The sequence below is a fragment of the Mchenga conophoros genome, linkage group LG14, assembly GCF_057382185.1.
Source record: "Mchenga conophoros isolate Kocher_MC1m ecotype Shallow Benthic linkage group LG14, M_conophoros_male_GT1.1, whole genome shotgun sequence".
Classification (NCBI taxonomy): Eukaryota; Metazoa; Chordata; class Actinopteri; order Cichliformes; family Cichlidae; genus Mchenga; species Mchenga conophoros.
The window spans coordinates 1,858,318-1,875,993 of NC_140539.1; the positions used below are offsets into that span (position 1 = coordinate 1,858,318).

Here is a 17,676-nt window from a genome sequence, read left to right on the forward strand (position 1 = left end):
AAGGTTACATTTGTGTCTTGCTGGTGACAGACAGTCTAGCTCTCCAGGACATCTGTTCTGCTGTTTTCTGGTTAAATTATGCTAAAGAACAAATCTATCCTCGTACATCCTGCCTTTCGAGGCCGCCCCCTTAACTGCACAGCGAGCCTTGTTGCTGCAGCACTCTATAGATTTTTTAGACCGCTGTAGGTGGAGATATTAGCATCGCTGCGTTTGGCAGAATGCCGTCCAACACTGGCACAAACGTGCGAATATTAACAGCACGTGAGGCGTGGCAGTGCGGGCTGCACTGCCAGCAGTCGCTCTTTACTGCTGAAAAGTCTCAGGCTGAATATCTCATTAGGCCCGAGTCCTTTGTGCAGTCATAATTTTACCTTTTTGGCATCGTCGTCCTCACCGTTGTTACGGCGGTGGCAGCAGACTGGGTGGAGGGTTGTGTCTGATCACAGCTGACAGCGATACTTGTTGTTTGCTCCTCACTGAGAACTGCTAGAAAAATGCAGGGAAAGGCCTTTGAAGCAAAAAGGAGCCCTTCAGGCAGCCGGGCCCTTCTTAACATCATCAATAAAAGATGAGAAGAGGAAAGCAGAGAGAGCCAGCGACAAAGAAAGAGATGAAATCGCCTGTTTTTTTTTATCATTGATCCAGGCGCCACGTGAGGTGCACCGAAGGAGATGGAGTTTGTGTTAAAGCAAGTTATTGGTCGGTCCTGTGCAGACGCACTGCTGGAGCACGATCAGCCAGATGTTTACGGAGTAAAAGAAAAGCGTGCTTTGCTCTGTGCTGCAGCTCCGTCCTCTGTGCCACGCTGCCGCAACGTCTTCCAAGAAACCGTTCAGACACGCCGTCTCGCTGGGTGTCCTTTCAGCACCACGAACAGGCCCTCTGCACTTGATTTTAAACGTGCTTCCACATACACCGTCCTGCTGTCCACAGATTGTGATGGATGGTTGTGCTCAAGCCCAAAGCGCCTTACTTTGAGATCCACGGACAGAGAGGATGAAAAATCACGAGTAGCTTCACTGTCCTGACACTGACTCGCAGAGCAGAACTTCAGGCGTGTCCTGAAGGTTGTGACGTGCACCTCTGGACTGACTGTCCTTAGGACGGTGGTCCTGCACCTGTGTGACCACAGACAAAAACTTTGTTCCTTCTTCAAACACGGTGGCAGCAGACACGACGACAGACCGTCGTCCTGCTACGAGGTTATTAAAAGAAACAATTGCAAAAACCTCCCAAAATACCCAGTGGAAGCTAGACTGGTTAAACTGGTGGAATCTGAATCTGCTTTGTGGTTGCGTGTTGCTCCGGGGCGGGGCTTCCCCCCTGTTGCTTCTCTTGTGTCCTTTTCATCTGCAGCTGCAGTTTGCTCTGCTGTCAGTTGAACAGCAGAACAGCTGGTGTGCTGATGATGACTGCTAGAGATGCAGATCAATGTCAGGAGTGGCCAAAATACATTTTTGGAAACTGACTCTTTGTTAAATACAAATAAATACATATAAACAAACGGAGACTATCAGCCCGGTGACTCCCGTTAAATGACACATGGGCCAGTTTTTCCCATGAAATATTGACTTGTGCTACTTTGATGTTGTTGCTAAATAAATCATTCAGATTGTGCACAGCGTATCTGGATTCACAGATTAAATGTGATTTGTCTCATTTTTGGAAATGTTCTGACAGACGCGGGCTCAACAGCCTGGGGTTATCTCAGGTCACGGCCTGGTTTGTTTGAATTCCTTACCGAGTTGTCATAAAACTGGGAAGCGGCTTCAGATCTGTGAGCTCCGTTGATCCTTATCTTTTTGCATCGTTTGACAGTCCGGCCGCCGAAGACAGAAAGTCGGTGTGAGGAGTCAGAGACGTGAGTTTGTGCCTGGCTTTGATTCAGCGCCTCAGATTCAAACCATATGCTGGCCTGAAGAAATGTCTGCATCCATCTTTGTGACTGTCAGCAGATCAGGATACTGTGTTAAACTCATCCGTCTCCTCGAGTGTCACGTGTCCACAGGGATAAAAACAATGGTGTTCTCACCAGCCTGTGCAAATGGGTACCCTAAAGTAAGACTACAGCTTTCCCGAGCCTTTATGGGGCCTTAAGCATTTTTTTTGTTTCTAATATTCAAAGAAATTTTAATATCAGACAAAGAGAACTTCAGTAAATTTTTAAATGATTATTTTACTTATTAAAGAGAAAAAGCCTCCAAACCGACCTTCAGTACCGTCACAGCTCTGTGTCCGTGTCATCGCTGGATAGTTCAGCCCATTTAAATTTCAGATTGGAAAGGTTTCCTTGCACCTTATGTTCACTTTTTTTTCTGCAGGCCAACCTGAATGACTCTCACAACCAGATGGTCGTCCACTGGGCAGGAGAGAAGAGTAATGTCATTGTAGCCTTGGCTCGAGACAGTGCAGGAACCACTGGGTCCAAAACCAGCTCGGTGAGTACGCCTGAAAACATCCATGCATGTAACATGTAGGGTAGGAAACCTGGGAATACTAAAACCAGAAGGCCCAGGATTATTTCCAGTAGGCTCATACAGTGTTCAGGTTAGTCTCAGGCCTGGTTTTCCAGTTAAATCCCAGTCTGTAAACTGTCTGTGTAAATTAGCAGCGTAGCAGAAGGTTTGTGTTCACACTTGTTTAACATGTTTCTCATGATGGTACAAGTGTTGAGCTACACATTAATCGGTCCCATCTGCTACCTCAACACACACACACACACACACACACACACACACACACACACACACACACACACACACACAGAGAAAAGAAACTGAAAGCCTCAAACACAGCCATTAAACAGCACGCCGCTTCTGTTTCCACTTCCTGGGATGACTGAGCACTTTCAGACGGAGAGCTGAGGGGAATACTGCTTTTCCTTCGATTGGGAAGTTTGTTTTGTCTCATTATGGGATGGATGTTGTTCTGTATTCCTCAGAAAGATTTATCTCATCATGCCAGTCCTTAACAGTGACCATGTTGGGCAGAACCATCAACCTTAAATAGCTGGTTGGAATAACGACCGATGCAGTTATTACTCAAACACCTTCATGCTGACCTGCAGTCTAAGCTAGCTAAACTGCTGATAGACAGTTAGGACCTCAGCATTGAATATTTCCTCCACGCTCACTACTTACCAAGCACAGCTGTGTGAGGGTAATGGCCACTGACCAGACATTACTGTGGTTACGAGTATTTGTGTCCGTGTGCTGTCAGAGCCAGAGCGAAATATAAATAATAGTTTTAAAAAATAGTCTCAAAAGGATTTTTTCCCCAGTGATTGCAAAGTGTCTAAAGCCAAAATTGTAAATACTGGTAGCACAGCTTTATAGATTATTGGCTGTTATTTATTAAAAATGTGTTTACAGTTTTTTACAGCCACTAGGACACATTTCTCAATACTTAGGTCACTTTTGCAAAACTCTTCACACAATCCTCCTAACTGACCGTCAGCTTGGCAAAGCAGTTCATTTCACATTCAAAATGCACTACAACTACCAAAACACTTCATTCAGGTCTCAAATAAACTCATTCTTCCAGAACACTAGCAAAGGTTGACAGCCGACAAACACACTTTGTCACCCACAAAACAATGACCTAAAAAACACTAACAACATGTAGCATTACAGTGTTTTCTTGTGTAAAACAAGGACACATCTCTGTTTATAATTTCAATATATGTTACTGGAATGAATCAGACATCATGCAGAATTCGTTAATATTTGTTTATGTATTTTTATTGTTTTTGTACTAAGTAATCCCAAAATACAAGTATTTATATACACACCATCCACTGATACACATACAGTAGTAATGCTAATCTACTCGGTCTTCTCCATTTGGCCACAGGTTCTCATCCACATCACATCTTATGTCATCTAGGGCAACACACCTAGGAAAGAATCTTCTGGCTGCCAGAATTGAAGGAGTTGAAAAATTGAAGGAGTAACACCTGTGTAGATGTTCATCTACAATGAGAATCAGCTGTGGCTGGTTAAACTGCATTTTTAGATTTAAAATATGTTTCAATAAAATATTGCTGTTGCATTTTGCTGTCTTTTCAAGTTTTGCATTGTGTTATTGTTTTGGCCATAAGTTTAACAGTTTTGAAAACAGTATGTAAGCACATGCAAAATGTCCTGTACGTACAAAGATTTTTGGCAGTTGTTGTGTCTGAGTGAGAAGATGATTCATGAAATTTGAGAGATGTAGTCATTGAATGCATTTTGTGCCAAAACAATGATAACTGGTCCTCAGTTTGGCCCACATAGACTTCTGTTGTGCTCACTGTGTGAGGAGTTTTGCAAACGTGACCTAAGTATTGAGACATGTGTCCTAGCGTCTGTAAAAAACTGTAATTTCCATTATTCTCTGAAATTGCTCGAAATGCATACGTGAGGTCGTGTTTTGAATTCAGCTTGTTTTTATGTCACTGCAGTTCCACTTGTGTTCTGGTGAAAGTGAAAGGAAACACACACAATCCAAATAAACGTCTTTTTGTTGAAATCCAGAAAAGCTGACTCTCACAAATACACAGTCTGGTTTCTGAAGACGCTGAAATGATTCAGGCTTCAAAGTCACTGTCAGAGTTAATAAAGATAAACCGATGAACTGCAAAGCTCTCTTATTTCAGTAGATATTATGTTAGGAGCGTTAGCGTGTGTGCACAGGCAGCATGGAGGCAACCAGACTGTTAAAAGACAGATTCTGTCATCTCTCCATCAACTCAGGGATTTAATATGGTAGTGTTACATATGGGACATGGGACCTTTGACCTCTTGCTGTGGCCAAACACAAGCTCACGTTGTGGTTACAGCGGAGGCGTTGGTCCCCTCATCTTTCATGAATTCAAGTTTAGTTGCGTGTGACTGAAGGTCGTACATCAGTTTAACACGTTTGCTTTGAAGTGTCTGGGGCATGTGTGCAAAGTGCAGACAGAGTTTCGCACCTTTAGACTTCCTTTCACATGTATGCTGAGTTTTCTACAAGGAGATGCTACGAGTCTGCATTCAGTTCGTCTTCGTCACACGTCACCATTTACAAACACTGAAAGGCTCTGCAGCCAACCAGTCACACTTGTCCTTTATAGATGCCACAGAGTTTTTATTTGGGGCATAAAGCCTTAAATGAAAATGAACATTTTTTTAATTATGGCCTATCTCACACACCGACAAGCACAGGGTGTTGTGTTTAAGGACATGTGGTAGATATTTTCTTATTTTTGGTTTTCTTGTTTCTCTGAAAAAGGCTGACATCCATGCCACAGTTAGTTTGCTTTTACCATCTTTCACCATCGAAGTGTCTATAAAGTAACATCTTTTTGTAGGTATTCAGTAGGGGTGCAACGATACACAAAATTCACGGTTCGGTTCGATACTTTGGTGTCACGGTTCGATATTTTTTCGATACAAAAAAAATGTTCATGCCTTTTTAATTTGTCATTTATTAAAATTATAAATATAGATTTTAACTCAAAAGTACAGTTTTTAAATTTAACCCTAACCCTTGTGCGTGTTTTTTATTTTGACAGCGAATGTGCACCTGCGGACCACTTATGTGCAGCCCTGGTTATTTAGCTCGTCATATCGCAGCCACAGAAATTCTTTTGTCCATGAAACCATAAAGCTGCACTTTCTTTTTGCCTTATAGTCTGATTTGTCATAACTTCTCCGTTTCGTGGTAAGCTTTTCTTTGGCTGTCACTTCTTCACCCTGACCGGTCTTATTTGGCTCAGCAGAACTAAAATATATATCCTGCTGCTTTTACACAGGCACTCACATAAGCTCAGCGATTCTCTGCGCGATCAACCTCTCACATGTTTAAGCTGCGGGAGATTTCACTTGTCATGTTTGCATAGTAAGCTAACGATTAATAAGACGATGTCAGAGGAATTGGTGCACAAATTATCATCACTCACAGATCAGTGCTGTCGCTCTCTATACACAGTTCGCACGATTGCAAAGTGAAAGCAAAAAACAAGCGCAAATTCAAACGCGATTTCAATATGTCACATATTGACAGTGGCTCACCGATGCCAATGACATAATTACCCAGCTACATTTCTGAAAGAATGCAAAAGCATTGACATATATTTTTCCTTCCTACAATAGCCCGACAGGCAGGGCAGAGATAGATTTTGGTAGCCCGACTGAAAAAATCGCTAGCTCCAGGACGTCGGGCTAGCGATATTGCGAGCCCTGTATCTGATTGAGGAATCACTCATCTTTGGAAAAGAGAGTTTATTACAGAGAATTGTCTCTTTCCAAAATAAAAGCTATACTATCTGCTTCTTCTGGGCTATATTCTCAGCAGCATATTAAACATATCAGGTCCCCATAAGGAGAATCCTGTGCTAACGGCTGTCTAAATGACTCGGGTAAAGTTTGTAGCATGCATGCTTGTTGTTTTTGTCTTTGCACTAGGATGATGTCGGCGTAAATGTGCAGTCATATTCGTTGTGTTCCCACTAGTGCTTTCAGGTTAACCTCGTTAAAATGACCTTAACGCCACAACACGGCAAATCTCCGTTAACGAGCTACCCCTGATAGCCCCGTGCATGGGGCTAGACGGCCAACACGTTAACGAGCTAACTGCGCTAACACGCTAGTTCCCACCCATGTAATTGAGCATTGCATGGCACATCCAACATACTGTTTTACTTTAGTCCATGACTCGCTTACCTTCAGGGTCATACGTCACATGAAAACCAAAATAGTTCCAAACGCCAGATCTGAATGAGGGTGGGGGAGGTTCAATTTGCCATGTTGCAAGGAGAGCTTAACTTGCCCTGCGCTCTTCCTTCTGACTATGCTGTCTGTGTTGAGTGCTCAGTGGATCTGCGCTCGACAGTGCAGCCTAGGCGGAGTAGTCGAACGCAGATTCACTGAGCGCTCCACACAGACAGCATCGTCAGAAGAAAAGTTGATAAAATAAATCAAAAATTTTGTATTGTTCGATACATATGCGTACCGAACCGAAAGCACTGTATCGAACGGTTCAATATCGATACGAATATCGTTGCACCCCTAGTATTCAGTCATTAATCAACCCCTTCATCCTCTCGAACACACAGCAGGCGCAGAAATTTGTCTTCCTTGAAACTGTGGATCACCAAGGTTACGTTCACACTGCAGGCGAAAGCGCATCAAATCCGACTTTTTTGACCCTGTGCGACTCATATCCGATCATGGTATGACAGTGTGAATGGCACAAATCCGATCTGGGTCACTTTCGTATGTGGTGCTGAATCCGATACATATCTGATGTTTTAGAAAGCGACTGCTGTTTGATGGTCATGTCGCATTAAATCCGTCTTTTACGTCACTGACACAAGACAGACGCCAATTATCAGCGCCGGAGAAGACATCGCGAACGCTTCCTGGCCATCCAGTGAAACTGTTGGGAAGACAACGTTGGAGAAACGTGAACATTTTATTTGTAAATGTATAATCTGCAGATTCTGACAGAAATCTGCAGCTATCCTCTGAAGCAGCGCTCCTCTAAAACAGCAATAAGGATCCTTATTAGGCCAAATGTAAATAACAAAATAACTTTATAACTTAAAGCAAAATTGGGAAACGTAAACAAGTCTTTATATTAAGGCCATCAGTCAAACAATACTGTTTGGTCTGGGTCTAAACTAGGGGTGGGCGGTATAAACGGTTTACGGTAGAAACGATATAAATTTGGCCAACGGTAGAGATCTTTACTATACCGCTCTACCACGATAGCGCATGTTGATGGTGTCATCAAGCTGCTCCTGTTTTGGTCGAAAGCCTCGCAGCGGCTGCAAACAACAACATCTGCAAATTATGGCCGGCGACAGCGAAGAGACGAAGCACTTTTGGAAGATGAGGAAAGCCAAAAACTGCGCTTCCTCCACTTCTGTACCATTGATTCTTTAATGCTGAATTCTATCACAGCTGCTCTATTCCCATGTTGTTGCAGTATATGAATGACTAACCTCGTATTGTGGATGGATTATCTCAGTTGTTCTCCTGACTGAAGTTTGGTCCGTTTACAGCATCCTGCTATGCGATTGCATTTGTCCCTAACCATCAGGAACCTTCACGTTAACTTTTATCGAGTGGAAAAAAGTTAGCGTTCATCCTTCAACTTCACTGTGCTAATGTTATGCTAACGTAGCTGTTTTGCTAGCAATCATGTAGCACATCATTGTTTACCAGCTAGTCCAACTTCAGTAACCCTACAAACATCACTGCTGTTTAGCTTCTGTCTTCATCTATGTTGGAAGTGATAGCAGAGCTGTACGTTTGAATTTTTCAGAAATCTCTCAGTCAGAACATGCTATATCATGCTTAGGTGGAAACTAGTGAGCTAACTTCCTGCTAACCGCTAACTTCCTCTAACTGTGTTAAATTTAATAAATTCTGTTTTCATGGATGCCTGGATGCTAAACTTAATTGTTACACCTGGTAAAGCAGCAATGCTGATCGTTTTATTAAATATTAAAGAATTTAGACAGATTTTAACTCTCAGTGATGCTGCAGTGTTCGTTTGTTACTTTGGGACCTGAAGATGACGGAGTTTTGGACCCAGATTACTCCACGAGGCTCCTGACTACGGCAGCCATAATGCTCCGACAATCTATCAAGCGGTGCGGCTTCGTAGCTTAGCAAAGTCGTACTAAAACATTTTTGATAGATTTTTGAGCGGCGTGTAGCACATAAAATCTGTTTGAGGTCAGTAAGCACAACCAGAATTCATACATAAGGCACGTTGTCATTTTTTGAGAAAATTAAAGGATTTTAAGTGCGCGTTATAGTGTGTAAAATACGTTATACAGAAGAAAAGAAAATATCGCGATATATATCGTTACTGCATATGCTTCAAATTATACCGTGATATGAATTTTAGGCCATATCACCCAGCCATAGTCTAAACAGAGCGCGCTGTGTGTGACGTCTGCTTTTGTGCATGTGGGCCGCTTTGAGGGTTCACACTAGAGCGCATCACATTTTATTTGTAGTGTGAAGAAGCAGACAAAAAAATCGGATTTGATCAAAAAATCAGAATTGAGCATTAAGACCTGCAGACCTTTCAGATTAGCTTGACTCCACCAGTGTATGAATGTGAGAGTGAATGAATAGTGGAATTGTAAAAAGTGCTTTGGGTTCCTTGAAAAGCGCTATATAAATGCAATCCATCATCATTATTATTATTATTATTATTAGTGTTTTTAAAATGGCAGAATTTGCAGTTTGCCGAGTGAATTTTTTGATAAAAAAAATATAATCCAGGCCTTTTCTCAGGGACCGCCGGGTGCAGGCATTCATACCTCCCTTGTTGTCTTCAGGTCTACGTGTCCTATGACCACGGCACCACTTTCATACCCGTCTCACACAAGTTCAAGTTTTCGGGGGCTAAGATGAAGGACGGCAGCAAGCAGGTCATCTCGCAGTTCTACCACAGCCCTGCAGACAACAGGAGGGTGAGTCTGGTCCCACTGACCCGTATTTACACGAGAGACAAGTGGAAAGTTTCCTGTATGTATTCTACACAGCACACATTGTGATGTCAGCTGTATACTGTCAGGTATGAAATAAAGCTTTTGGTTGCATTATGGGAAATTTAAGATCCAATGGTGGAATTGTGGAAACTAATCCAGCTTCTCCTCCTGCACATATCTCAGTGTCTGTGGATTTGTCACTGGTCGTCTTTTGGTGGAGCTGAACTGTTCTGTCAAGTAGAGCTGAAAAACTCAGCAAATATCCAAATATCGGAACAGAAAAAGTACAATTTTAAGAAAAATGTGAGCTCATACAGCAACACATTCCCAAAAGAAGTTGGGAAAGAGGCAACAAAAAGCTGGAAAAGTAACTGTTACTAAAAGGAAACAGCTGCAGTAACATGGTGAAACTAATTAAGTTAACTGTCAGCAGATCGGTAACATCAGGTCTAAAAAGAGCGTATCAAAGAGGCAGACTTCAGGCAGCACTGCATTAACTGTCAGGAAGTAACTGGGACACATCCTGCATCATGCAACGACGAATCCTTGTGTGAACGTGGTGGGACCATCAGGAGTGTTATCAGTGTTCAGTTTAAAATCAGTGGCTGTGGAACTGGTAGCTTCCACATCTGGAAAGGCTCCATCAGCTGATTCATTTGAGTCCTCTGCTCTTCATGATTTTATGTTGCAAACTCGTTTTCTTCACTGATACTTTTTTAAGGATTAAACCTTGGCGCCCGATGGTGAAGTAAACACGGGCTTAAGCTTGTCAGTCATTGCATTTTGTTTCCCAACGTTTCTGCGGAGCTGAGTTTGTGCAAAGTCAGCCTGATAGACCTTAAACTTTGTTTCCCCTCAAAGAAAACTTTTCTAGGATTTGTCAGATTTATTATTTAATGCTTCTGTTTGTTGTCTGCCTCCTCAGTACCTGTTTGTGGACTCTACCAACAACTACCTTTGGAACGCCTTTGACTTCTGTAGGAACGTCCAGGGCTTCTCCCTCCCCTTCAAACCCACCGACCTGCTGCTCCACAGCAGACGAGCCAACCTGGTGCTCGGCTACGACGGCTCCCATCCCAACAAACAGGTAAAGCGATGCTCTGACTTTACAGTGCTGTGTGTTTAAAAGAATGACGCACTTTGTTTAGTATGAAGCCTCAGCGACACCTTTTACTGAGTGGTGCTTGTAGATATGATGAAGCATTTGTAGTGTGAGTTTGACTCCCTGTTACAGCCGAAATTTGACCTGATAAAATGACTGTAGCTTTGCATTCAAATGACTTCAGCTTCATCTTGATCCAGTCATGTGCATGTGTAGGAAAACATTTCATGAAGCCTTTCTGCACTGAATATTCACACAATGTGGACTTGATGGATTTTATTATTCCTTATGTGAATACTTGCAGTTATTGATAGTATTCTACATATTTTGATACAAACAGAAGGACGATGTCTTCCTTACAAATGTCTAACAGCTCTGTGGAAACGTGTAAAAAAAGTGTGTGCCAGGTAAATAAGCTGGGACGTATTTGGACACTCAGTTAGGCTGCTGCTGCCAGAGTAACCACAGTTTATGAGTATTTTATGAGAACAGTCGGTGAATGCTTTGGTGTTTCCAAAGCATTCACCGACTGTTCCTCTGAATTTTTAAAATCCTAAAACGAAGGCTGAAATCGTGACTGTTTCTTGCACGTGTGCTTGATATGAAGTACTCGTCGCTTGTTCGATTCAGAAATTCACATGCAGGATATTCTAACCGGGACAGGAAGTGATGTCCTTGCATCATAGCTCTCCTGAGTTCAAACATAACAGTGGCAAACGTCTCTCCGGTGTTCTCCTTTACATGTGTGCTGGAGCCAAAACGAAGGAATGAGCTTGACCTACATTTTTACAGTGCACCACCCCCCTCTTCTCCTCCTCCTCCTCCCCCTTCCTCCTCCTGCTCTCTCCTTACACCCTCTCTCCTCTCCTGCCTTTCTAGCTGTGGAAATCGGACGACTTTGGGGAGACGTGGGTGTTGATCCAAGAGCACGTGAAGACCTACTTTTGGTAAGGAGGCTGAAGCAGTACAACAGGCATCAGAGGGTGTATCTATCCTGTCACCAACACAATGCTGAGGAAATATAACCTTCCAGAAAACTCCTATTAAATCTGCATGTCCTCGGCCTTCAGGCGTTAGCTACAAGCACATAAATAGATAAATTATTCTACAAGTTATTGCTGCGCTGTCTGATATTTCTAGTCAACAACTCTGATACACAGATGAGTTCATCCTTACTCGATAGCACGTCGACATTACCACAATAACACAGAGAATTAATGAAAATGTGTTTTTCTTCTTTATCTGACACAAAGTAGCTCTGCTTTATTCCAGTGTCAGGACAGTCAGTTAACATTTAGTCCGTTTAATGAAAGTAGACACCTTCATTAAAAAATAAATTGCTTAATTTTGTCATTTCTGTTGTTGGATTATCCAAAAGAATAATCCAACGGTGTTTGGTGTTTCTATACATAAGAGGTCAGAGCCCACACTCACAGCTGACGCCGTTAAATGTTGAAAGAAGAGTCGAGCTGTATTAGGAATGATACAACTCAGAGTTGTGGCTGCATTTATGATCACAGGTCTGTGGTTATTCAGTGATTGGTTTGACAAAATCTAAAGTAATTAAATATAAATAGCATGACTGCAGGCTTCAACAGTGAACAGCCTGCTGTAAAAGTTAAAGTTAAGATAAAGTTAAGACTGTTAATTAGATGTGTTGAGCTTTGGATGAGATGGAACCTGACCCAGATTATCTTGGATCGTCATGGAAACCCAGTCTTATTTGATTAATATGAAAATACAACCAACAAATTGTAGGCAGTTTAATGATTGTCTGCACAGTGTTTCCTGTGATTTTATACAATACAGCTTATCTCAACTCTAACATTTGTTGGCTACTGGCTGGATTTGATAAAAGATCAATAATGCAAAGAAGAAGTAACAGTTTAAGCTGTTCTGCATAAAGTCATTCAGATGTGTAAGGCTGATCATGAATCCAGTGAGCATAGTGAGGCCCAGTCTGGAACATCTGGGCTTATGGTGTCTCCATTCAGCTGTGAGTGCTGTGTAAACTTGTCTTGACCAATAAAGGAAGCCTCACTAACACCACTGTGTAAAGCAGACCTTTGTCACAGCCCCTTGTCCCCACACCAGGCATCCTCACTTTCTTCCACATGAAGATGACTAGAACTCAATGAATGATTCTCATTTAACTGTTTCCCGACATGACTGTGAGGTTTTCTGGGTTCAGGATGGACTCTTATCATGCTGGAATTATACATTTTGATTGCAAGAATGCACATTTTTCTGGTAAGCAGTTGTTGCACGTTTTCAAGCTTGTGTTTGTGTAGCTGTTGATAGTTGTCAAACCTGAACATTAGTGCACCTTGGAAAAATGTGTAGTCATTGCTGTCCTGTTATTAAGTGCATGACTCAACACTTTTGGCTTGTACTGTGAGCTTCGGTTGGGATAATTTCACAGTGTCATGTAAGTGGCTGAGAGACGGCAGCCTCCCCTGTTGTGTTTGTAGTATTTTAATCGAGGCTGTGAAACAACATGAGACAACACTTTACTCTGGCTATGTTGGTGCAGGTTCTCTGCAGCCAGGAGCCTTTAGATGTTTATTGAGCAGAGTAACATGTTGTCACCAAGGCAGAAAACCGAGTGACAGGATGGATGCTGAATGGACTCTACCTGGATTACATCAGGTTTGCCAGGATAACTGCTACTTATGGAAACTTGATACAGTATTTAGTGCTTTCATTATTTTAGTGTAAACATGGAAGGTTTGAAAGGTAAAATAGTTCCTGGTAAAATACTCAGTGCTTCTGCGCCCAGCATCATCAGTGAGCAACAGCAGCCATGAAAGAAAGGCAGAGTTCACTGATCGCTAAAGTCAACAAATGACCAACTCAAACTAAAACATGGCTTCAGGTAGCATTTTGCTCGCCATCTCTCACATTAACTTTAACCAAGCTAGTGTTAGCCTGCCAGCTGTTAACTTGGGTATCAAGTAAATAATGTTGTTTAAAAGTTTTAACCTTTCGATGTTTGTTTGTTGTTGTTTTTCTGGCTACTGTTAGCTAATGCTAGCATGTCTGCTAATACATAAGAATGCAAGCCATCTAATGGAGCAAAATCCACAGTTAGCAAATTCATCTGACTCCTGATGCTTATCTGGTAGCTTAGCTGACTGTTTTCAAATGATTTCCTCCGCTAATATAGCTTAGTTGCTAATGTTGTTACTAGCAAAATTGTGTGTTGCTGTGGGTTTGTTTTGTTTGTTAAACAAAATAAAGATTACATCTGCACCCCCACGCAACGTCTACAGCTTGGTTTCTCCCATCCTTTGGTAGGAGAGGATGTTGATGTTTAGGGGTGGTGGACGTCTGACCTAATGCGTTTATCACCCTGCCATATGGAGGGTGGTAAACTCGAAGGTGCTGAATCTGATTACCTTTCTTTGGTATGTGTACCTGTGAATCACTTCCTGCACAGATGCCCTTTTAGTGGAAATGCTGAATGGCTAGCTTACCAAATTAATTCCCCAGCTAAAGAGATTTATGACTCTGTTGAACCTATAGAATCGTAGTCATCATAAATAGTCATCATAAATGTTGTATTGGTATTAAGCTAATGTGCATAACTAAGACTTTCTTTCCATACTAATAGCAGCCAGCTTCTTCCACATGTATCTGGGATCTTCACTGTTTGCTTTTAGAACTGACGTTGGACGAGAGGTGAAGGATCTTGACGAAACTTTAAACAGTCCCGCTGTTATATTTCCAGTTTCCTTAGACTACCATGACCTGGATGACTGAGAATCTACACAGACACATCTGACATTGGTTGCTTAGTTATGTGCGAGTCAGCTTTGTTGTCATTACCATCATCAGGATTGTGGTATAAATCAGTCACTAACCAAGAGCTGCATGCAAGAGTGAGTAACAGGATGCTGACTGCAGATCATTACAGGGCTGCAGGTGTCATTAACAGTGATTTAGGCAGTGCTCCTTTAGTTCTTTTTTATAAAGCTCAACATGCAACGCTGCAGTGAAACCTGGTTTCAAGCTCTGTTGGACTGATTTATATTATAGAATAAACAGAGCACTAATGTTTGCCTTCTCCAAAGAGAATTATACCTGCCGTGTGCCAAAATATGTAATCAATATCCTCCCTTAACAACATTTCACGGTGATTGGTAAAAGCTGAATTATAGCTTTGGTGCAGAAGTATCCTTTCCTTTGCAGCCCTTGTACTATGCTACTGCCAGCAGTCATGATGGAATGAGTCATTATGTACTCCTTATCTGTTCCAAATGCTTCAGCACGCTTAGATTTTTGCTGTAAGTTAGAATCAGAAACAACTGGAGTCCTGTGGGGTTGAGGGACCAGTGGAAGCATTTCTGGACAATGCAGGCAGACCTGTTGATCTGTGATGCTTCCCCTCCACTCTGAGTGGATGCTAGACTGACGCTCTTTTAGGCAGGTTGCCCTCACCGTTTATCTATGTGGGGAAAAAACCTTTTTGCTCTGTGAATGAATTTCTGTCAGCAGCAGCTCAACTGTTTGCTGGTTATTGGTAAGAAGAAGCTATATGGTTTGATGGCTAGTCAATAAAAGCAGTTGAACTGGTGACTTTTAATATCAGTAGAAGTATGAATAGTTAAAGCATTTGAAGCTTCTGTTGGACCATAACAGGGAGTGTCAGTTAGTAAGGAAGAGCAACAGGAGTCCAGGAGGCGTGGCCTGGCCAACCTTAGCAGAGCTGCACAGTAGCTGTGGGGAGAGTTATGGTGTAAACCAACACATCCGACTCTGTCTCGCTTCCACAGCATGTCTTTATCCTGTCTTCCTTCTCTCACCCCAACCAATCACAGCAGATGGCCCTGCCCCTCCCTGAGCCTGGTTCTGCCGGAGGTTTCTTCCTGTTAAAAGGGAGTTTTTCCTTCCCACTGTCGCCAAAGTGCTTGCTCATAGGGGGTCATATGATTGTTGGGCTTTCTCTGTTGTATTATTGTAGCGTCTACCTTACAATATAAAGCACCTTGAGGCGACTGTTGCTGTGTTTGGCACTGTATAAATAAAGTTGAATTGAATCTGTCACGTGCTGCATGGACTGAAAACAAGCCAACTTCCTTCCATGGGCCCTGATGCTGAATCCTTTTATATCTTCTACTTCCCGTTGACCGAGGGCTCTCCCTCCGTCATCTTAGTTTGAGCTGAACTAAACTGTGAGAGATTTTGGATTTTTAAGGAGAAGCAGCAGTGTGCTTGATTCATAACACAATACAAAACTTAAAGGTAATGGTTTTATCTGGGTCATCTTTTTTATCATTGACAGCCAAAATGATCTGGTCCCTGGATTTCTAGATGTATTTAACTACTGATGCCTTTAAAAGTCAGCAAATAAGATTTGAAAATGCTGCTAAAGGTACAAACCGGCCAGAAGAAACTGCAAATTATCTGAGGACCAAAGCAACACAAATAAGGATTGATCTTACGCTCGCCCCTGGTGCTCCATCCAATTTGGGTTTAATCCTGTTTGTTGTGGCTTTAGAAGAGGCTGCTGCTTTTGTGCTGCACATCAGTCTGAAGGCTCTGTAAGCCAAAGCGATCTGAGCCTGACTATCAGTCTACTGCTGGGTGTGTTCAGAACCACCCAAACCAGTGGGACCCCCCACAATCTCGCATAACTGGTAATCCTGTGATCGCACGGCTAGAAGACGGACTGAGAGGCAAAATCCATTTTGTACAATAAGAAGTACAATCTCTTCTGCCATATGGATTACAACGAATGATACAAATCCCACATAAAAGGAGTATCAACTCTATATATAGGGAAACCAAGGATCTGTGGGAGAAAGGGGGGCGTTGAATAGATATCACATAGAAGCGTTGCAGCTCTGAACATTTTCAGGCTGACAGTAGTGCAGATTATAGCTGACCCCTAAAGTACCTTTGCTACGTGGGTCACAGGCTCAACCAGGTGAGCGGCATCCACAGTCTCTAGTGGGATGGTCTTTAACCTGCCCTCCCCCTCTGTTATGACGGTTTGTGCTGATAAATAGTGCAACTAAAGGTCGGGTGCATTTCCCGCTGGCGCAAGTTTTATCAGGGGAGCCACCTGACCTGCGATGTGTGTTTTCTGCAGTGTAATTGCATCTAGTGTGCCATGTGCGAGAAAGGCCAATGCCAGACTCCATGAACTGTCTGAAGTTCTCAAGGTAAAATTACAGCAAATTTTACTGCAAGAACAAAACCAAAAAGTATATCCTGTGAAACAAAACCAACAAGGAACCAGACCAGCTGAAATGTTCACCACTATGTGGACTGTTACTCGCTCAGGAATCCGACCGGTGCGAGACTGAAGAACAAGCCACGGTGACCTATGAGCCCAGATTATGTTGAAGCATTTTTAATGGCTTCAAATCAAATGAAGCTTTGATTGACGTGGAATTTCTTTTACGGTTAACTTGTAAAGCCTGACAGTCTGGTTGACTACATGTCCTGATTCATTGTTTTTGAGAGTTGAGCAATATCGCCAACGGAGGTTACGTGGTGGGTCCGTGTCCATAATGCTGGGATATCCAGTGTGCACAATCATACTTTGGCTTTCTAATGTTACTGGGAGAATTGGGCCTGCAGTGCTACATGTCTGGTCTGAGAAAAGATTTGTTATTAAAGAAACCTGTGCTGTTGGTGGCCGTGTCTCAGATAAAGTGGCCTTGTCATTCCGAATGCTCGGTTTGAATGCCGTACGGACCTGACACAAAGAGAGAAACTACCAAAACAGGGTAAGAATGGTGTTTAGGAAGTGTTTAGAAAGGGCACAGATTAATTCCAAGGAAGGCGCAGAGACAGACTACGAATAGCTCTCCACGCACTCTCAGGCCAGACAGTGTCCATCGGTTGAACAGGGACCTTTGAATGAAAGCCACAGAGGCAGAGCTGAGCGAGACACTGCTCTCTCTGTTTAGTTCTCGAGACTCTGGCAGGAAACGCGCTGATTTGGAAGGCAGACGATAAGATGCAGTGAACCTCCTTCATTCATTCGGGCTCTGTGTGCCACGAGCTGGAACAGAAACGGCCGTAAATAGTTCGACCGCGCAGTTTTTCAAGGTTGGCGCACAGATGGAGATTTTCAGTTTGAACTTCC

General features: G+C 42.7%; 1 protein-coding gene across 2 annotated transcripts in view; it reads left to right on the plus strand.

The window, feature by feature from the left end:
- Positions 1–17,676, plus strand: part of sorl1 (sortilin-related receptor, L(DLR class) A repeats containing) — a 90,757-nt gene that overhangs the window by 20,077 nt on the left and 53,004 nt on the right. For both annotated transcript variants that reach the window (XM_085244700.1, XM_085244699.1), the window contains exons 2-5: positions 2,325–2,441; positions 9,323–9,457; positions 10,401–10,562; positions 11,457–11,524. In XM_085244700.1, the coding sequence (XP_085100826.1) occupies positions 2,325–2,441; positions 9,323–9,457; positions 10,401–10,562; positions 11,457–11,524 (482 nt within the window). The remainder of the gene's footprint in view (positions 1–2,324; positions 2,442–9,322; positions 9,458–10,400; positions 10,563–11,456; positions 11,525–17,676) is intronic.